This window comes from Sapajus apella, unplaced genomic scaffold (genome assembly GCF_009761245.1).
Source record: "Sapajus apella isolate SASKATOON/1434 unplaced genomic scaffold, GSC_monkey_1.0 scaffold138, whole genome shotgun sequence".
Taxonomy (NCBI): Eukaryota; Metazoa; Chordata; class Mammalia; order Primates; family Cebidae; genus Sapajus; species Sapajus apella.
Window position 1 is genome coordinate 12881 of NW_022437078.1, and position 16096 is coordinate 28976.

Genomic DNA, 16096 nt, shown 5'->3' on the forward strand with positions numbered 1-16096 from the left:
TATTGCCTGATCTTAAAATGCATGAAAATAAAAATATAAGTTCATTCTAGTTTGTGTCTGGCTTCTTAAGTACAACATAATGTCTGTTAGATTTATCCATGTTGTTGAATGTATTAGTTCATTCACATTATTAACTGCTGTGTAGTATTTCATTTTATATACAGTCATACACCACATAATGATGCTTAACAACAGACCACATATACAATGGTGGTCCTGTGAGATTATAATACCATATTTGTACTGTACCTTTCCTATACCATTGTGTTTCAATCATCTAAAGTATTCAGTACCATGACATGCTGTACAGTTTTGTATAGAAGCAATATGTTATACGATACAGCCTAGGTGTGTAATAGGCTACATCAACTAGGTTTGTGTAAGTACAATCTCTGATATTCGCCCAATGACAAAACTACCTAATGATGCAGTTCTCATAACATACATATCCCTCATCATTAAGCAATGCATGATTGTATATATCACAATTTATCCATTCTCCTGATAATGAATCTTTGGGTTGTTTCTTTGGTTTTCTTTGGTTTTTGTGACCCTACTTTCTTCTGTTCTCATTCCTCCTCAGTCTCTCTTAAATATTGATCCTACTTGCCCAGTCTCTTAAACACCAATATTATTTGGAGTTCTAGCCTTCACGCTCTACTTGTCTCATCCTATTCCCTCTCCACCCATCCTACACCAGTGGTTTTAACTATCCTCAGCCTGCTGTTGACTCTTAGATCCTTATTTCTATCCCTGACCTCTCCTGAAAACTTGTTCCAAAGGCCTGCTAGACAAAATACTCTGCAGGCATCACACATACAAGTAAAAACTTTGAACTCATTGTCTTTCTCTTCCTACCCCCAAATTTTTCATCCTCTTTTATTTCCCAAAGTTTTAGAGGTGCCACCATATATCAGTCACCTGAACCAAAATATAGGGGCCATCTTAGATATTTTTGCCCTCCAACCAATCACCAAGATGGTCTGATTTTATCCAAGCCCCCTTCATGCTTTTCCTTCCCATCTTCTTCCTCCCTATTATCACTACTTGAGTTCAGATTTACTTCATGACTGGTCTCCCTGCCTCTGATCTGTTTATCTTAAATCTATCTTCCATAATGTTACCAGTGATCTGTCTTAAGCCTAGGGCTGACCATTCCTCTTTCCTTCAAGTGCTCCTCATCAGCTGGATCATGCTCTTTACATGATGTAACAGGTCTCCATGACCTAGACCCTACCCACTTTTCCAGCCTTATCTCTTTTTTTTTTTTTTCTTTAAAGTCCAGCCTTATCTCTTACCATTTTCCAATTTATGTTCTGGTAAGAATGACCTCTACTGTACTTGTTCTTTCAATCCTCCACCCAGACATCATCTCTTCCAGGTAACTTAAACTTAGTACTTAATAAAATATAGTAGAATTATCTGTTTCCTAACATAACTATGTATTATAGGATACAGTGTGTTTTATTTGGCTTTGCACATCCACACCCAGTATCCAGCATACTGTGAAGAATATCTACTGTTCTGGATATGGATATGATCAGTATCCTTTTCTCCTTTCTTTTGGTTAGCAGGTTCTAGATTCTCCTTAGTCCATGTGATCTGGGTGGAGCTGCCTCCATCTTTTGGCTCCAAAAGCTGGCAAACCATTCAGAAGTAGCTAACACCCCTGTCCACAGAGTGAATGGTTCATAGATTAAAAAGTAACCCATGCCAGATCAATGGACATCAGTCCCAGGACATCTGGTAAAATTAGCAGCAAAAAGAAGTGTTCTTTCCACTGGAGTTACTCCAATAGAAAAAAGTCACCCACCCTGGAGCTGCCAATGGTCCTTTTACTACCATATGGAAAAGTTTCCCTAAGAATGAAGCCAAAACAAAAGGAAGCAGACCAAAAGACACAGGTAGAGATAGAGATAGGTTCCTGAATACAGCCATGCCGGGAGCCAGTTCTGGTGCTGGATTTTCTATTTTCTTAAGCTACCGAATTTCCCTCTTTAAAACTAGTTTCTGTTATTTTTAAGTTTCATGAGCTTCTGTTATTTGCAAGTGAGAGTGTCCTGGTTTCTCGGGAACTGTTTATTACCATCCACTTTATTAACTTTACATATACAGAATGTGTTCAAAGCTGTCATGAGGTAATAGGAATCCAGAGAAGACCTTGAGAGTCATTCTAACTGAGAGAAACACAGGTTGTATTATAGATACAGCATTGGAGGGAGGCCTTGAAGGATCAGTAAGTGGGACTACGCCCAAGGCTACCTGAATGAGCTAAAGCCAGAGTTGTGTTCCCAAAACATTCAGGAACAATCTAGCTCTGATCTATACCTTCCCACTACTTAAGCATTAACCTCTCAAGGAACAATCTAGCTCTGTTCTATACCTTCGCATCACTTAAGCATTAACCTCTCAAATTCAAAACATCAAACAGATGACCTATATAAAGGCTTGGAAACAGAAAAATGCAAAATGTGTAGGTAAACTGTGAGATATCTAGCAATACTATCATATAAGAAACAGGCATGTTATTCATTCGTTTATTGCAAATATACACCAACACCGTGCCAATGCTGGGGATTCAATGGTGAATAATACAAACTAGGAGCCTGTTCTTCTCTCTCCTAATGAGGCAACTAACAGAAAACAAACAAATACATAAAGAAAATAAAATGGGGTAATGGTGAGTACAGGTAGAGCTTCAGTTTGGGTAGTCAGGAAGGATGCCAGAAAAGTTATGTTTCAGCTGAAATCTGAAGGAGTTGGCCATGCAAATATTTAGGCAAAGAGAGTTGTACGCACAAGGAAATCAGCTTTGTATACCTGAGAAACAAAACAAAGGCCAGTATGGAAAAATATAGAGGATGGGGAAGTGTGACAGAAAACGAGGTTAGAGTAGCGAGATTTGTAGAAAAGAACAGTGACAGATGAGGCTGGAAAGAATCCTAACAGTTGGCTAATAATAGAAACAGTATGCTAAATTCTTTGCAATATCTTTGAGTAGACAAAATGAGTGAAAAATGAAGGATTAATTTATCTGAGATTTAAAAAGAAAGAAAAATGGAGAGTTGATAGACCACATAAAAGAAAAAAAAACTGATACCATAAATTTAATATACCTGAGATTTTTGTTTGTTTTTGAGGAGTCTCACTCTGTCACCCAGGCTGGAGTGCAGTGGCACCATCTCAGCTCACTGCAACCTCTGTTGTCCAAATTCAAGCCATTCTCCTGCCTCAGCATTGCCAAGTAGCTGACACTACAGGTGCCTGCCACCACGCCCAGCTAATTTTTGCAGTTTTAGTAGAGATGGCGCTTAACCATCTTGGCCAGGCTGGTCTTGAACTTCTGACCTCATGATCCACCCACCTCGGCCTCCCAAAGTGCTGGGATTACAGGTGTGAGCTACCGCGCCCAGCCAGGAGGTATTTTAGTAGGCACAGCATACCCAAAGTGACCTCTCTTGTAATAAATGTATTAAGTGAAATCATCATGAAGTATTGTGCCAACTCAAGGTAATTTACTATCCTTTTCCAAAATTATTAATGTCATTCACTCCCACAATTCAGTCTGGAACTTCCCACTGTTGAGATCTGCAGACCTCAAAAGTCACCTTTGAACTTAACTTCTCCAACCACTTATTTATCTCCAGCAGAAAAATAATGAGGCCTAGAGAAGAAAAGAAATTTGTCCAACGTCACACCACATGTGAGTATATCAGAATAAGAACCAGAATCATAGAATTATATTCCCAGGCTCTTAATTCAGTGTTCTTTCCCCTACATCACAGCCTGACATATAAATATTTAAGGACCAATGGCTAAGGCCTTGATCCTTAACCAATCTATATCTTAAATCTCAATGTCTAAAATTTAAACAATCTGAAGACTGCTTTCAGAGAATGGCTAGAACTGCCAGATAGATAAGGAGTTACTGGTCTTACAAAAATATATATTAATATGATCTCTCATTAAGCATGTAAACTATGTCTTTTTCAAGATTATTTCCCTAGCACCTGGCAAATCACTTAGCATAATAAAGGTTTACTGAACATATACATATATTTATTGAACAACTGCAAGCAAAGGACATTGGGCTACCTTCTGTGGAGCCATCAACAGTGAGCATTTTACTATGGAATCAAAGCCACGCCAGTGGCAAATCAAATTATTTTTTGCAGGTTTCTTTTATAGTGCAAGTTAACCATCCGTAATCTGAAAATCCAAAATGCTCCAAAATCTGAAATTTTTTGAGTGCCAACATGATGCCACAAGTGGAAAATTCCACACTCTGACCTCATGCAACAGGTTGCCATCAAAATGAATTCAAAATTTTATTTCATACACAAAATTTGTAAGAGCTTTGTGTGTGAACACATTTAAACCTCACAGGAACCCTACATTATTACCACCCATCAAACAGACAGAAAAAATGAGGCTCACAAAGGTCAAGCAACTTGCTAAAGGTCACACAGAAAGTAACAGGTAGTAGAGATGGAATTTTAAGAAATAGATATGTATAGATCCTGGCTCCAAGACATTTAAGCTTTAGGATAGGAGGTAAGATACACATTTTTTAAAAACTATGATAAATGTATAAAAATACATTATGTACAAGGCTAGTGAAAAAAGCAGAGTGCAAATAGTATGTTAACTTTTGCATCAGAGGAGATAAGAAAATATATCTGCTTATCTTTACAAAAAGAAACTCAGGAAGGATAAGCCAGAAACAGGAAAGATGAATACCTACAAAAAGAGGAGAATGGAGTGGAAGAAAATGGGAGGGAGAGACACCTGAGGATATTTTTTGTGCAGTTTGATATTTGGAAGCATGTTAATTAATACTCTACATGTTTAAAAATAAAATTAACACATAGGGCAGCAAATAAAACAATTTTTTTGTGTTTCTTTTATAGTACAAGTTAACCATCCCTAATCTGAAAATCCAAAATTCTTCAAAATCTGAAATTTTTTTGAATGCCAACATGATGCCACAAGTGGAAAATTCCACACCCTGACCTCATGCAACAGGCTGCAGTCAAAAGGAATTCAAAATTTTGTTTCATGCACAAAAGTTTTTAAAATATTGTGTAAAATTATGTTTAGGCTATGTGTATAAGGTATATATGAACATAAATAAATTGTGTTTAAACTTGATTGCATCCTCAAGATATAACATTATATATATACATATGTGTTTGTGTATATATGTCTGTGTGTGTACATATATGACTGTGTATATATATATATATATATATACACACACACACACACACACACAATTGTGTATATATATATATGTCTGTATATATACATACACACAAAGACATACATATATACACACACACACACAGACATACACACACACACACACACACATATATTCCAAAATCCAAAAATAATCTGAAATCTGAAACACTTCTGGTTTCAAGCATTTTGGATAAGGGATACTCAATCTACAGTATAGGTAAAGCAATAAAACTATTTCAGATACATCTCATAATTAAGGAAATGTGTTAATATTGTTGTGAGACAAGGTTCCTACTGTAGAAGGGAGATACAAATGTGTAATGGGGAAAGGCAAGGAAAAACCTTGTAGGGGTGGATTAAAATTGGATTTATACTATGTATGAACTCATGATTTCTAAAATACATACAGGTATACATGTGCACATATTTATGTGTCTACATATGTAAGACATATGTGTGCATATGTACCTGAGTATATTTCCTAGCTCTGCTGACAGTCTGTAATCAAAGCCACACTAGTAGCAATGAGTACACTTAATACCCAGGTCTTGGTCTATAAAACCCAAAAGGAAGCATGCTTTCTCAAAGAAATGTCTGCTTGCAGAGCTGGGGCACAGAAGGCATAAGATGAGTCTAGAATATATTGTTATGCCAGAAAATAAGGAAGTGTCCAAAAATGTTGAAGGCATGCCACCTAGGAGCCAGCTTGAAAGACAAATTTGAATATCAAAATAATAAAGGACAGTGATGAATTACAAGCCAATGGGGAAAAGGCAGAGCTCCATGAAAGCATACTGATAACAAATAGAAAAAGAATGAACAAAAATGGGGGAGAAAGGAGAGCTCATGACTACACTAAAATGCTCAAAACCAACTGGTAAATCTTCACATTAAATATTGGTGCAAGAATCATAAATAGATGCTAAATGTAGGAGAGAAATTATGATGAGTAGCAGGATACTCGTATGGTCTTGAAGTATCTCCTGACAGAAAGTTTATTAGCAACATAGGAAAATAAATTGTAACTCTACAGAAAGAAATCAGATAATACATCACCAATAAGGGGCAGATGGATACCATGTGCCTTTAGATGTGATACCCTGGCCAGGACACACCATTATTTATGGAATGTTTTGGTCAGTAAATTGACATTAATCATAAGAAAGCATTAGACAAATTTCAAATGAGGAATGCTCTATTTTTATAAAGGCAGGGGGAGCTTTTTTTTTTACCCAAAAACACCAAGGTCAAAACACAAAGGCTGAAGAACTATTCTAGATTAAAGGAAACTAAAAGTACATGACAACTAAATACAATTCGTGATCGTGTACTGGCTCCAGTGTTAGAGGAAAAAGTTTGATATGAAGGACATCATTGGGTCAATTGATGTAGCCTAATAGATTACAACAAATTAGTACAACAAAAGTACTAATGTTAAATTTACTGAAGTTGATAGCTACGCTGTGGTTATGTAAGCGAATATCCCTATCCTTAGCAGATACATATTGAAACATTTAGAAGAGCAATAACGTTTACAATTTACTCTCAAATGGTTACAAAAATAATATGTGTTTATGTGTACACATGTATGTACATACACAGAGAGAAAGAACACATGTGAAAGCACAAATGTTTAAGCAAATGAGGTAAATATTAATAGTATTGGATTTGAATAAAAGGTATACAATGTTGTTTGTGCTACTCTTGTAACTTTTCTCTAAGTTTGATATTATTTCCAAAATAAAAAGCACTATAATACAAGATCAGAAGTGCTGTAGTAAAGTGTTACCGTAGAGATGAGGGAGATGAGCTGCCTGGGGATGATCTACAAGAGCTTTCTCAGAGAATGCAGCGTTTTCAATGGGCATAGGAGAGTGGGATAACACACCAAGCATCATATTCCTTGCCCTGGGGGATGGAGACAAGGTGACGAGATGGACTATACAATAGCTCTCAGCTCTCCCTGGCCTGGAAACAATGTGCACCTACAGCTGACTGGTCCTGAAATGCTTCTCAAGGTTGGTAAAGGTGGGTAAAGAGGCAGCAAGCAGCCCAAGACCCAGTGAACAGTGTCCCATGAGCAGGCACCGGCCTATATGTGCCACAAAACCTCCCTACCCAACTGAGCTTTAATTAAAGTCTCTCCACATCCCAGATATAAGAAAATACTTCTGGAATCAGTACCAAAAATAAAGGCATTGGTCATAACATTCTCTCATTTCCATATGCCAAACAGTCATTATCTAAGTCACTAGGTTCTGGGCAATGACAACTTCTAATCCCTATGGGCAAGACCACATATCATCTCTAAATCATTCAGACCCCTAAGAACCATGAGACCTCAACAAAGGCTCACCCATTGGAATCAGGAGGCTGCTAGTCAGCACTGGCAACTTTTAATGACCAACACTGTAGCCTAAATTAAGCTTTCAGTCAAGGAGAGCATGCCAAATAAAAACAGGTGAAGACAGGACACGTGTTGGGGGCAGATGTGGGTTTAACACACTAACCTGGAGGAACAGAAAACAACTAGATGCACAATCCAATTCTGGGTATAATGAGAATATACCCTCAATTTTGGTGATATCTCTGCCAGGAATTTACAATCTTATGCTCTTTATCCACTACATTCTTACAAATAAAATAATGAAAATCACCAAGAAATAATAACTTACCCTGGCAAGTTTCTCTGGTTTGGAGGAAACGTGCAGCTGGGAAAACAGCTCTGTTATCTCCTTGGTAAAATCTTCATCCCCTAAAAAACCAAGTCCCATATAAAACACTCCAGAAAGACTGCTGAGGATCATGAGGAGGCAGGCAAGGAGGAAGAAGAGAGTAGTAATAGCAGTAGCAGTAGCAGTAATAACAATAGTAGCAGCAGTAATGTTTATGAGCATGGTGCTTTAGTGCTTATAGAATCCTTTTATGTATATTATATCAATAAATGCTTCAATAGGCTTGAAAGAAAAGTGCCATTATTCCATGTTAAAGATAAAGTGATTAGGGCTTGAAGACATTAAGTGACTTCCCCAAGATTGCATAGCAAAGATTAGTAGTCAAACCTCAGTCTTCCATCTCCCAGTCCAAATCCTGTGTTTTTAGCATTACATACCAGAGCATGAATGTAGAAACGGTAACAGCATAGACTAAGCAAGTAGTCTGGATGTGCTTCCAAGAAAGTGGAATTTAAGTTGGTACATGAATTTGAGTACAAGTTAGACAGGAGAATAGGAAGAGTTTCAGGCAGAGAAACTAATGCAAAGAGCCAAAGGTAAAAGAAAGTATGGCAAGAAGTTTAATATGATTGAGAGTATCTCTAATATAAGGGGGAGAAGTGGTAAGTTAGAAAGGTAAGATCCAGACAATAAAGGCCATGTAATCAATGGTGAAGAATTCAAACTTTGTAATAAGGAAGTGAGGAATCACTGAATGGTTTTAAGCAGAAAAAGAATCAAATTTTAATTTTAGAAAGATCACTTTGGCTACTGGGTGGAGAACTGATTTGAAGGGGAAAAAGAAGGGAGGCAGGCTGAGGCAATAATCCAGGATCCAGGTAAGAGATAATGGTGGATAAGAAGAAAAGAGGTACAATCATTATACATCTGTAATAATTAAAAATTAAAAGAAGAGAAGGAAAGGGGATTCCAGAATGTTGAAAGGATGGTGAGGAAGCTGTTGGAGTTCGTCTTGTGAAAGATGATGGAGAACAAGGAACACTAACAAAGAAACGAACACGCAAATGGGTGACTCAAGATCAAAAAACAATTAGCAAATCCAAACAAACAGTGGAAAATGCTGTCTTTCCTCTTCACTCATCTGAGTCCTACCTATTCCCCGCTTTGTGTTCTAGCCCAAGGCTTCTCTGCAACTTAGAATGCAGAAGAGAATTCTTGTACACAGAAATCTTCTAGCAATCTACTTACAGTCCATATGAATATTTCTTAATTCATGAGTCTATAGTTTGCCAGGGCAAATCATTACTGCTTCAAACTCAGCATCTTCCCTAATATTCCCAGGAATAAAAAGTGTATCTTGGCTGTTATCTCACCATCCACTATCCTTTTGTCCCTCTCTCGGTGTTTAAGGCAGAAAATTAAATGATTTAGTGATCTCAGATATAATAATGTTTGGGAAAAGCTGATCTCACTAACTGATACAACTCTTCCTATATAACTCATCTTAACAACTCCTAAGAACATCCTACTATCTAAAATCTACGTTTAGGTAGACATTTTGTTTCCCCAAATACTTTATAATTTGGATACAAGGGATGAATCTCAATTCATAGTGGGATGCATATACCCAAAGGGGTTCACAAAATAATTCAATGGAGGGCAGGGGAAAAATGTACTTTTTATTTATAGGGATTTATCTCATTCTATTAAAAATTCTATTTTAGGGTATATTTTAGAATGTAAATTATACATTATTATGGTAGTGCCTGTATATAATTTATAAACATCCAAATACCCATATATTATGTCTGAAAGTGAAACACTGCTAACAGTTGTGATAAGAAAAAAAAAATTTGAAGCTTACAGTGATCTGCTCTCTTTAGAACTGAGTAGAAAAAGTAGTTATTGCCTAAAAATGTGTAAGGATGGAAAGGACACAGGGGTAGTGCTTTAGAGGGACTGTGTAGAGTGGCTGGAGTCTTCCAAGCAGGAAGACTCCTTCTGAAAAAAATGAATCAGGTACATAAGGTAGAGGAACAAGAACCAAGGATGCTGATGGAAAATGAAGATAACCAACATCACCAGAACCAGGTTGTAGTGTATTCTCTCCCCTCTGCTACCACCACAGTTTTTAAAAACAGCTTCATAGAGATATAATTAAATACTAAGGTCACTGTTGCATTCTCAACCAAAATCACTGAGGAAGGCTGGGGCAGAGTGAGGGGTGGAGGGAATCCAGCGTTATCTTTTCGGAGTTCTGTTTGGTGAACAAGTAGGAGAAAAAAATGTCATAGACACAAATCCCTCTGTTTAGAAAACTACTTGGAGTTCTCTGAATGGTATTTAAAGACTGGGATTTCTGATGACTATGCAAAGCCAGATGTTGAGTAAATTGAACAAGTACTGTTAATGGAACTACATACAAATAACTTAAGTTTATAAATAACGGGACTGTCATGTCAGGGCTTGATTAGGAACAATGGAGCAACTTAAGAAAATCAAAATCAGTATTATCGGTTTCCTGCTAAGTAAGACTTTTAAAATGCATATTTTTACCTATTTACTTATGAGAAAATATGAATAGCTACCATTTGTTGAGTGCTTATTATGTGCCACAGATTAAATATAATATTCAATTTAGTCCTTACAATAACTTGAGAGGAATTAGCATACTCTTCTTACAGATAAGGAAACAGAAGCTCAGTGTTAAGTAACTTCCCAAAGTCACATGGCTTAGTAAATGGCAGATCTTGATTTTGAATCCAAATCTAATTCTGAAACCCATCCTTTTATTCACCACACTGTACTGCCTTCTCAATATCTCAGGACAGCTTTAAAAACTTGTATTCAAGAACCATTTTCCAATCATGACAAGTACTTTTACATAGAATAAGGTGTCATTTAGCAAGATGCTATATAGCCAGCCAGTTTGACTTCTTAGGACACAATGCAGAATACAAATGGAAACAAAAAAGAAAAAGTCTCAAAAGTAGGAGAGATGATGGCAGACAGGAGGCAGGACTAGATTACAGCTCCCACTCGGATGGACAGGGCAGCATGTGGAGGCTCGTACAGTAAACTTTTGCTCCAGAAAGACTACAGGAATATGTTAGGAAAGCTGAGATAACCCACATGCCCTCTGAAGGAAGTGGATTGCTCTGCAGGACCCGGGAAACATCCTAAATACTGTGAGTCCCCAAATAATGTGGAAGTGGGAAAGGGTGATCATCCGCCCTGGAACACACACCCCATCGGGGAACCTGAAGCCATAGATTGTGGGAGAAGAATCTCACCTTACCAGGAGTTGAATCAATTTAGAGAGCCAAGTGAAATACAAGGGTAGCAGAAGCAGTGGGAAAACCCCTATGGGCTTGCTAGGTGCCCTAGCAATTTCCACCTTAACTCACAGGGGGCCTTAAGGAGGATGGCCAGAGGCTCTGGGGAAAAAGCCACAGGAAGAAGGAAACCTCCAGTTGAACTCTGTAACAATTTGAACTGATCAAAAAGTTTTCTGGGCCTGGCGCTGTGGCTCACGCCTGTAATCCCAGCACTTTGGGAGGCCGAGGCGGGCAGATCACGAGGTCAAGAGATCGAGACCATCCTGGCCAACATGGTGAAACCCCTTCTCTACTAAAAATACAAAAAAATCAGCTGGGCATGATGGTGTGCACCTGTAGTCCCAGCTACTCAGGAGGCTAAGGGAGGAGAATTGCTTGAACCCGGGAGGCGGAGGTTGCAGTGAGCGGAGGTCACACCACTGCACTCCTGCCTGGCACCTGGTAACAGGGTGAGACTCTTTTCTGAAAAAAAAAAGAAAGAAAAAGTCTTCTTGCCAGAATTCAAGGGAGGGCATGAATCCAGTGTGTGGACTCCACGGGCAGGGGAAGAATGAAAGCCTTACTTGCTTTCACAGCTGGGAGGTGGGTAGTCTGGGACAAGTTCTCAGCCCTTTTCACCCACTGCCTGGAAACAGTCTCAGTGTTTGAGGGGCAGGCACAGTGGGAGTGAGACTGTCCCTTTGGATTGCATGGGAGCTGGGTGAGGCCTGTGACTGCCAGCTTTCCCCAACTTCTCTGACAACCTGCATGATACAGTGGAGGCAGCCATAATCCTCCTAGGAACATTAACTCCATTGACCTGGGAACCTCATCCCCATCCCCCTTAGCAGCCACAGCAAGACTCACCCAAGGAGAGTCTGAGTTCAGACACACCTAACCCTGCCCTTCCCAACCTGGTAAATGAAGACAAAGAACATACACTCTTCAGAGTTCTAGGGCCCTGCTCACTGCCTATTCCTCCCCATACTACCCCAACTGATGCTCTCTCGAAAGCTCCACCTCCTGGCAGTAGGCCAACCAGCATGAAAATAGTGCATTAAGCAACCAACGCCAAGGATCCTCACAGACTCTATTTCATCCTTCTGCCACCTCCACCAGAACAGGTGCTGGTATTCACAACTGAGAGATCCACACAGACAGTTCATAGGACTCTGTGCAGACAACCCTCAGTACCAGACTAGAATCTGGGAGACTTGCTGTGTGGCCAAATTCAGAAGAGAGATACCAATCACTACAGCTTGGCTCTCAGGAAGTCACATCCCTAGGAAAAGGGGGAGAGTGGTACGTCAAGGGAACACCCCATGGGACAAATGAATCTGAACAACAGCCTTGAGCCCTAGACCTTCTCTCTGACAGAACCTATCCAAATGAGAAGGAACCAGAAAACCAATCCTGGTAATATGACAAAACAAGGTTCTTTAACACACCCCAAAATCACACTAGCTCACCAGCAATGAATCCAAACCAAGAAGAAATCCCTGATTTACCTGAGAAAGAATTCAGAAGGTTAGTCATTAAGCTAATCAAGGAGGCACGAGAGAAAGGCAAAGCTCAATTTAAGGAAATCAAAAAAATGATATGAGAAGTAAGGAGAGAAATACTCAATGCAATAAAAACAATCAAAACTTCAGGAAATGGGCCAGGCGCTGTGGCTCAAGCCTGTAATCCCAGCACTTTGGGAGGCCGAGGCAGGTAGATCACAAGGTCAAGAGATCAAGACCATCCTGGTCAACATGGTGAAACCCCGTCTCTACTAAAACTACAAAAAATTAGCTGGGCATGGTGGTACGTGCCTGTAATCCCAGCTACTCAGGAGGCTGAGGCAGGAGAATTGCCTGAACCCAGGAGGCAGAGGTTGCGGTGAGCCGAGATCGCGCCATTGCACTCCAGCCTGGGTAACAAGAGTGAAACTCCGTCTCAAAAAAAAAAAAAAAAAAAAAAAACTTCAGGAAATAATGGACACTCTTACAGAAACGCAAAATGCTATATAAAGTCTCAGCAATAGAACTGAATAAACAGAAGAAAGAACTTAAGAGCTTAAAGACAAGGTCTTCAAATTAACCCATTCCAAAAAAGACCAAAAAAAAAAAAAAAAAAAAGAATCAGAAAATACAACAAAGCCTTCAAAATGTCTGGGATTATGTTAAATGATGAAACCTAAGAATAATCAGCATTTCTGAAGAAGAACAGAAATTTAAAAGTTTAGAAAACATATTTGGGAAAATACTCAAGAAAAAATTCCCCAGCCTTGTTAGAGATCTAGACATCCAAATATCCAAATACAAGAATCTCAAAGAACACCTGGGAAATTCATCACAAAAAGACCATCACCTAGGCACATTGTAATCTGGTTATCTAAAGTTAAGACAAAGGAAAGAATCTCAAGAGTTGTGAGACAAAAGCACCAGGTAACCTATAAAGGAAAACCTATCAGATTAACAACAGATTTTCAGCAGAAACTCTACAAGCTAGAAGGCATTGGGGCCCTATCTTTAGGCTCCTGAAACAAAACAATTATCAGCCAAGAATTTTGTATCCAGCGAAACTTAGCTTCATAAATGAAGGAAAGATACAGTCTTTTTCAGACAAACAAATGCTGAGAGAATTTGCCACTACCAAGTCAGCAGTACAAGAACTGCACTACAAGAACTGCTAAAAGGAGCTCTAATCTTGAAACAAATCCTGGAAACACAACAAAACAGAACCTATTTAAAGCATAAATCTTGGGACCTATGAAACAAAAATACAATTAAAAAAAAAAAAACACACAAGGTACACAGGCAACACAGCACGATGACGGACCTCACATCTCAGTACTAACGTTGAATGTAAATGACCTAAATGCTCCACTTAAAAGACACACAAATTGCAGAATGGATAAGAATGCACCAACCATCTACTGCCTTCAAAAGACTCACCTAACACATAAGGACTCACATCAACTTAAGGTAAAGGGGTGGAAAAACACATTCCATGCAAATGGACACCAAAAGTGAGCAGGAGTAGCTATTCTTATATTACACAAAACAAACTTTAAAGCAACAGCAGTTAAAAAAGACAAAGAGGGACACTACATAGCAGTAAAAGGCCTTGTCCAACAGGAAAATATCACAATCCTAAACATACATTATGCACTTAACACTGGAGCACCCAAATTTATAAAACAATTGCCAATAGACCTAAGAAATGAGATAGGTAGCAATACAATAATAGTGGGGGACTTCAATATCCCACTGACAGCACTTGACAGGTCATCAAAACAGACAATAAAGAAACAATGGATCTAAACTATACCCTGGAAAGAGCTGACTTAACAGATATATACAGAACGTTCTACCCAACAACTGCAGAATATACATTCTATTCAACAGTGCATGGAACTTTCTCCAAGATAGATCACATAATACGCCACAAAACAAGCCTCAATACATTTAAGAAAATGGAAATTATATCATCTACTCTCTCAGATCACAGTGGAATAAAACTGGAAATCAACTCCAGAAGGAACCTTCAAAACCATGCAAACACATGGAAATTAAATAACCTGCTCCTGAATGAACACTGGGTCAAAAATGAAATCAATATGGAAATTAAATTCTTCAATCTCAATGACAATAGTGACACAAGCTATCAAAATCTCTGGGATACAGCAAAGATGGTGCTAGGAGGAAAGTTCACAGCCCTAAATGCCTATATCAAAAAGTCCAAAAGAGCACTAACAGACAATCTAAGGTCATACCTCAAGGGACTAGGGAAACAAGAGCAAACCAAACCCAAACCCAACAAAAGAAAGGAAATAACCAAAATTAGAGCAGAACAAAATGAAACTGAAACAAACAAACAAAAATTACAAAATATAAATGAAACAAAAAGTTGATTTTTGGAAAGATAAATAAAATTAATAGAATCTTAGCAAGGTTAACCAGGAAAAGAAGAGAGAAAATCCAAATAAGCTCAATTAGAAACGAAAAGGGAGATATTAAAACTGACACCACAGAAATATAAAAGATCATTCAAGCCTGCTATGAACACCTTTACACACATAAACTAGAAAACCTAGAGAAGATGGATAATTTTTGGAAAGATACAACCATCCTAGCTTAAATCAAGAAGAATTAGATAACCTGAACAGACCAATAACAAGCAGTAAGATTGAAATGGTAATAAAAAAAAAAATTACCAATAAAAAAAGGCCAGGACCAGATGGATTCACAGCAGAATTCTACCACACATTCAAAAAAGAATTGGTATCAATCCTATTGACACTATTTCACAACATAAAGAAAGAGGGAACCCTCCCGAAATCACTCTATGAAGGCAGTATCACCCTAATTCCAAAACCAGGAAAGAACATAACCAAAAAAGAAAACTACAGACCAATATCCCTGATGAGCATAAAATCCTTAACAAAATACTGGCTAACCAAATCCAACAACATATCAAAAAGATAATCCACCATGATCAAGTGGGTTTCATACCAGGGATGCAGGGATAGTTTAACATGCAAGTCAGGGCCGGGCGTGGTGGCTTACACCTATAATCCCAGCACTTTGGGAGGCCAAGGCAGACGGACTACGAGGTCAAGATATCGAGGCCATCCTGGCCAACATAATGAAACCTCGACTCTAGTAAAAATACAAAAATTAGCTGGGCATGGTGGTGAATGCCAGTAGTGCCAGCTACTCAGGAGGCTGAAGCAGGAGAATCGCTTGAACCCAGGAGGTGGAGGTTGCAGTGAGCTGAGATCGCACCACTGCACTCCAGCCTGGTTAATACAGCCAGATCTCTGTCTCAAAAAAAAAAAAAAAAAAAAAAAAAAAAAAAAAAAAAAAAAAAAAA

General features: G+C 38.5%; 1 protein-coding gene across 3 annotated transcripts in view; it reads right to left on the minus strand.

Annotated features, from left to right (window-relative positions):
• Positions 1-16096, minus strand: part of FAM114A2 (family with sequence similarity 114 member A2) — a 45604-nt gene that overhangs the window by 11482 nt on the left and 18026 nt on the right. For all 3 annotated transcript variants that reach the window (XM_032263781.1, XM_032263783.1, XM_032263782.1), the window contains exon 9: positions 7920-7999. In XM_032263781.1, the coding sequence (XP_032119672.1) occupies positions 7920-7999 (80 nt within the window). The remainder of the gene's footprint in view (positions 1-7919; positions 8000-16096) is intronic.